The sequence below is a fragment of the Pelophylax lessonae genome (genome assembly GCF_965119305.1).
Source record: "Pelophylax lessonae genome assembly, chromosome: 5".
Classification (NCBI taxonomy): Eukaryota; Metazoa; Chordata; class Amphibia; order Anura; family Ranidae; genus Pelophylax; species Pelophylax lessonae.
In genome coordinates this window covers 555,173,559-555,180,278 of record NC_138772.1, presented here as the reverse complement: position 1 = coordinate 555,180,278, position 6,720 = coordinate 555,173,559, and the positions used below count along the sequence as shown (strand labels likewise).

The 6,720-nt window shown below is 45.3% G+C and overlaps 1 protein-coding gene across 1 annotated transcript; it reads right to left on the bottom strand.

Annotated features, from left to right (window-relative positions):
- Positions 1–1,564: 1,564 nt before the first annotated feature.
- Positions 1,565–3,109, bottom strand: LOC309556603 (uncharacterized protein; the record flags this gene model as incomplete). The annotated part of the gene is made up of 1 exon (XM_082259041.1): positions 1,565–3,109. One exon carries the CDS (start codon positions 3,107–3,109, stop codon positions 1,565–1,567), a length of 1,545 nt encoding a protein of 514 aa, XP_082115167.1.
- Between the last annotated feature and the right edge of the window lie 3,611 nt (positions 3,110–6,720).

Below are 6,720 nucleotides of genomic sequence, written 5' to 3'. Positions count from 1 at the left end.
ATCTACCCTAGAGATGGAGACCCCTTCTCCCCTGGGGACAGTGACCCCTTCTCACTTGGGAACAGGGACCCCATCACCCCTGGGGACAGGGACCCCTTCTCACATGGGGACAGGGACCCCATTTCCCCTGGTGACAGGGACCCCATCACCCCTGGGGGCAGGGACCCATTCTCACATGGGGACAGAGACCCCATCATCACCCCTGGGGACAGGAACCCATTTTTCCTTGAGGACAGAGCCCTATCACCCCAGGGGACAGGGACTCCATCTCCCCTGGGGACAGGGACCCCATCACCTCTGGTGACAGGGACCCCATCTCCCCTAGAGATGGGGACCCCTTCTCACTTGGGAATAGGGACCCCATCACCCCTGGGGACAGGGACCCCTTCTCACATGGGGACAGGGACCTCATCCCCCCTGGTGACAGGAACCCCTTCTCCCCTGGGGACATCGACCCTATCACCCCTGGGGACGGGAACTCACTCTCCCCTGGGGACAGGGACTCCTTATAACTTGGGGACAGGGACCCCATCATCCCTAGGGACAGGGACCCATTCACCCCTAGGGATAAGGACCCCCCTCTCCCTTGGGGACAGGGACCCCTTCTCCCCTGGTGACAGGGACCCCATCACCCCTGGGGACAGGGACCCATTCTCACATGGGGACAGGGACCCCATCATCCCTGGGGACAGGGACCCTTTCTTCCCTGAGGACAGTGACCCCATCACCCCAGGGGACAGGGGCTCCATCACCCCTGGGGACAGGAACCCCTTCTCACATGGGGACAGGGACCCCATCTCCCCTGGTGACAGGGACCCCATTACCCCTGGGGGCAGGAACCCATTCTCACATGGGGACAGAGACCCCATCATCACCCCTGGGGACAGGGACCCCTTTTTCCCTGAGGACAGTGATTCCATCACCCCAGGGGACAGGGATTCCATCTCCCCTGGGGACAGGGACCCCATCACCTCTGGTGACAGGGACCTCATCTCCCCTAGAGATGGGGACCCCTTCTCACTTGGGAATAGGGACCCTGTTAGTGTCTGGAACCCCTGGTCCCGCTGTTCTTATGCTCGCTTTGTGTCTGGCAGGCCTGGGAGAGTGATTTCAGGAAGTAACACAGACGGACACAGATGTATGGTGAAACCAACTCTCAGTTTATTATAGGCTCGTTGTGGTTTATATAGTAAAGAGTAAGGGCATATAGCATAAGTATAGGATACTTGTTACGTTCTTATTGGTTAAACAGTTTAAGGAAACCAAGCGTCATTTCGGGAAAAAAGCGAGTACACTTAATACCATATAGGGCATATAGCTTATTGCTAGAAACGCCTGACATGATTTCATCAAAAACCACAAACAGAAACTTGCCATAACTGTAACACGTACACATTTGCAAAGCTTGTATAACTAAGATACATAGAAAATGGAGTGGGAACATACAAAATGGAGGGCAAATAAAATTGATACCTCCCCATCTCCCACAATCCCCTCTTAAAATCAATAACCCTCCCAATTGATTTTTTCAGACTAACTGTCCCTAACTGTCCCGCCCCTCTTTCTATATAGTGAGATTACTCTTTCCCTTTTGTTTGTGACTCTTGACATACTTAATATATTCATTGGGGCTATTTGTTGGGGGTTTCTTGCAGCCTGTAGACTGGTGGGCTAGCATTGAAACGTTCTTCACCTTCGGCCTGGAGGCCCTAGCAATAATACACATTACCAGCTTGAAGCATGCGAATAGAAAAAGCAAAAAGAGCAGGACTATAATAACGGTCATAGCAATATTTTTCAACCAGGAAAATATTCCTCCGACTCCAAACTCTACATTACTAAAGGGACTCCAGGTCTTAGCAATGTTCCTGGCTTCTAATTGTAACTTATCTACTTCTTTCCTGTGCTGTGCAATAATATCATAATAATCAGGGATTTCGACAGAAGTGTTGTGTATCCATGTGCAACATTCATAATCCTCCGTAACTTCACATAACCCAGTAAGAGCAGCACTCATACTTTCTATGGCTAGGTCATGAAGTTCAAGTTGTTTCTTAATTGCCCTCACTTCTATATTTAACTTGGTAATGTCTCCTGAGTTCTTATCTAGGATGTCATCGAGAATTTTAGAGTAATTATTCAACCTTTTCATCATGTCTATTCCCCATCCGGTCCATGAGGGGAACCAGGCCCATACCATATCCTTTTCAAGGAATAATTCTCTTTTATTGCGGTGTTTGAGGGGGTACCTAGGATGCATACTAGCTTCGAGGAGATGTCCTCCTTTGTTGTCTCCCACTACACCCATGATGGGGACTAGAGATGCGAGGTAACACCACCCTTGGGGTACAATAGGGATCCAAGGGTGACAAATCTTTCCACAACAAATATAAGTACTGTTTCCCAAAGCTAGGGGACGTTTGTGAAATATTGCCATTATTTGGTCAGAATAACTAGACCAAGCTAAATTTGACAACAACCGTCCTACTGGGGAAGAGGAAGTGGAACTGGAGTTAAGAAAGTTCATCAGAGTGGCGTTTAGGGCTGGTTCTGAGGTGTGCCAGAAGGAGCTGTCCATCGAGGTCATTGAGAAATTAATCTTAGTTTGCTGGCACACTTCAGCTCCCTTGGTGGAGTTTCCCAACCTAAAACACCAGTCTGGGGAATGACTTCTACCAATAATTTGGAAAGTGAGGGTATCATTTGAGAGTGTTCTCGTGACATTGGTGAGGACAACAGGAGGTGTACCATTTAGAAAAGGGGTGAAGTTTAAAGGTATTGCTAATAGGGGAATTCTAGCTGTGCTAGGATGGAGTTTACTACATATCCAACATTTTTCATATCCGGACTTCTGGGCATAGGCATACTTAAATTGCAACAATGACATTTTATCTGTAAGACTTTTTGAGCTTTCATCTCTCTTTTGTCTGTTATGTGCATTACTCTGTGTTGGGGTGTTGGAAGCTCCGCAAATGGCCTGTAGCCCTACTAGGTCTTCCGGATGATAAATACAGTTAGTGGTAACCCATACTACAGAGAAGACTGAAAATGATACAAGTCCTATAAGTAACCAAAGTTTTCCAGAATCTGGTGCTATTGGGAATGTCATTTTTCTACAGGGTCAGGGCCGCCTGCCTCTGAATCCCCCTTTTCTTGACTATCCTGTTCAAGGTCAGGGCCGTCCGCCCCCGTTAGTACCTCTCTTGCTTCTGGTTCTGGACTTGCTTCAGGGGGTGGAGCCTCCTTCACCAATTTCACTCGAGTAGCGTGGATCCAGGTGGGGCTGTCTTCAGTCAGGACTGCTGTTCTGGTTACTGCAACAACGGTAGTGGGAGGGCCATAGGCGAAATCCTGTGGTTTCTTTCCTTTGGTCAGCAGCTTCATCACCACTACGTCTCCTTCTCTGAAGGGATGGGTATTTTCCTGTAAAAAGAAAAGAAAGGTGCGAGCAACTTTTCGTTCCGTTCCACTTGATTCTAAGTTTCAATTTACTTTTTCTCAACTCATCTTTGATTGTCCTATTTATCCTTTCCACTGTACCTGAATTCTGGGCAATGCAAATAGGAGCACTATTACGGGGTATACATGGTTTCCCCTCTTTGCAAATTAATCCTGTTATAGGATTCTTTTGCAAGACAGGATAACCCCAGTCCTCCAATTCCTCAGCAGTGGCTGAGGCTTGTAGATCTGTGATCAACTGGGCATCATCGGGGAGGATGTGGGTTAGGACAGGCATTTGTTTTAGGGCTCCTAAAGGTAACTGTTGTGCGGCTGCTTTTGCTATTTTGTCTGCTAGTGCGTTGCCCTTGGAGATGTCATCAGTACCTCTGGTATGTGCCCTACAGTGAATGATAGCTAACTCTGAGGGTAACAACATAGCCTGAAGAAGGTTGGTGATGAGCTCTTTCATCATGTCTGCACGGGGTGAAGTGACACTTTCAATAGTTTCTAGGCAGTCATGCGGTTCTTGGCCCATATCATCTGCTGAATCCATCTACTATTGACTAAAAGGAACTCTTATTTCTTCCCTGCTTTGGGCCTATATGTAAAAACCTATTTGTAGATGTGTGAATGGGGTTGATGGGTATTGGAGATGCTCATGTTTGGCCTTATATGTTTGGATTGTTTGTACCTAATACAGGTGATGCATCTAGCAACATATGCTTTCATGAATTTAGATGGGCTTGCAAATAAAATAAAAAACTGCCAGTAATACTGTATATGTTCTTTCCCACCCCCTGTGTCCTATTCCATAATACTAGGCAATAAATAGTGGGGCACTAGCTGCGGGGATACATACCAGAGCTCCCCTCTTTTAGAAAAAAGGCCATTTTCAACTTTTTCTAAATCATCACCCAATTCCTTAAAACTTGTTCTGTAGCATGCGTTTATGGCTTCTAACAATATGTGATATTTTGGCCTGGAGCAAGAAATGAACTACAAAAACATCTCTTGCTCCTTCTATGGCTGCCTATAAATCATGTTGTGGTGTAACACAACCTTTAATATCAGTAGCCCATTTAAAGCTGGGGCCTACCTAGGGCAAATGATGTGGCCATCCCCAGTACCATCTCACAAGATGCTATGCTTGGAGTCACTTCAGGCATGCCTTAGACCTGGACTGCGACCATCTTTGGATAAAAACTTATAGGGCAAAGTCTACCACCATACTCCTGGGCAAGTACACCTGTCATGGTCTTACAATTGTCCCTTGCATAAACACAAAACATTTTTCCATGATTTGGGAGGCCCAGTGCAGGCGCTACAACCATAGCAGTTTTCAGATATATAAACGCATTTAACATTTCTGGTGACATTTCTGGACCTGTGGTTTGTCTCAAAATGTTATTATAGATAGGAGTAGTCCGGATCCATAACAATTAATGATCCTGTGGGCGGGCAAGACCCACTGTGGGCTGGCAAGACCCACTAGAGCAGCAGCTCTTATGTGACTGACTCTACTATCACTCTCTGTGAGAACAAAACCAAGGTGAACAACACTTTCCTGACACCATTGTCATTATTCCTGTGACACTTTGTTTCCACATACATGTACATTTCAATAAACTCACTCGCTCTGACTGGCCTCCACAGAGTGACTACATATGTCATATACATATTGTAGCGGGACTGAACCATGAGCAGGTGTCCATCCCCTCTTGCATGGTCTGGAGAACTATAGAGCGGACAATCAAATTGTCTACTTATAGCCCTAAGGCATTTCTACACCAGGTAAGTTACCTGGACTGAAAAATAAGAAACAAAGATGGCTGTGTCTCCTCGTCCAATAGGACGCTTAAAAAAAAACACACTACTTAAACCAATCACTGTAAAGTGGGTAACATCGGATGGTATGGCTGTCAGTAGAGATGGCATATCAGATACCACTTGCATGCTATGATCAGATAAAGAACTAAAAACTTTTTGGCTTAGTGCCAATTTTCAAAAAAAACTTTATTATTTTTTTTTTTTTTTTTAGAAACTTCTGCTAGCTGCAATTGCAGAGGTGACCATTACTTCCTCTCACACGGAAGGAAATTTACTAAGTTTAAATGAATCTGACACACAAACATTTTCTGCTTGTTTGAGATAATATAATGGCTGCAAAGAAAATGACATCTGCCTTGGAAAACGAAACCGTGGGGTGCAGGTGTGGTCAGGGGCATTTGTAAAGTAATATTTTCATTGTAGGGGGGCCTAGGTTGAAAATGTCCTACTCTTTGCTTTGCCTCTTCTGATAAGGCCCTTGGAAATGTGCGCTGACAGGCTGTTTTTCTTTACACAGATCATCTCTCTCTGTTATGGCTTTTTTTTAAAACCTTCCATGGTTTTAGTAGCCCAATCAGAAACGTGCTGTTTTATAATTAACATGTACTGTGACTTTAAATTACCAATAAATGTTTGAATCCTAAGACTGTGCTACTCCGCAGTGACACTTAACCACAGCTTTAAGGCTATGTTTCCACTATTGTGGCTACAAAGTCACACGACTTCAAGCGCAAGTTTGTAGTGCAATTTGTTTGCAGCTATTTCTGGGGACCCCAGCGCGACCTCCTTCTGTGAGGGACAAGTTGCCCTGAAGTCGCCCAAAAGTAGTGCAAAAACCTTTTTTCAAGTTGCTGCGACTCAAGTCGCAGCAGTTTGAGCGGTCCTATTTGTAAATAATGGGTTTTGACCTATCATGCGACTTGACATGTGTCAAGTCGCACAACAAGTCGCAAAAGTGGAAATGGAGCCCTAGAGTCCAAAACCACCAAACAGTTTCACCCGTCTACCGGTCTACAGGCAATTGCTGTGGGTAAAGAACTTTCACTTATATTAGCATCTCCAATTTTCCCCGCTTTTTCCATGTACTTTATATTACAACTCCCTATTTTTTCTGACCATCTTGCTTGGTTATCTATCCAAGGGTTAATTAAATAGTAGTCAGTGCCGCAGACTCGCGCCACATATTCCTTACAGTTTTCTCCTGCTTGGGGAGGTGGGGGTGGCTTGCTGCCTCCGTGACCCATTGCTGCAGACAACGGGGTTCACGGACCGAGCGCTTATTAGACTAAAGCAATCTAATTCTAAGTTCCCTGTCTATTTATAACTGGCAATTTTATTTATTATAAAAGATTGTTGTCTGCGTCTGGTAAATATTTTTAAGTTGTCTATATGTTACCCCTACTAGGTCAAAATCTATCTGTCCGTGAAAGTTGACCCTATGATGCACAATTT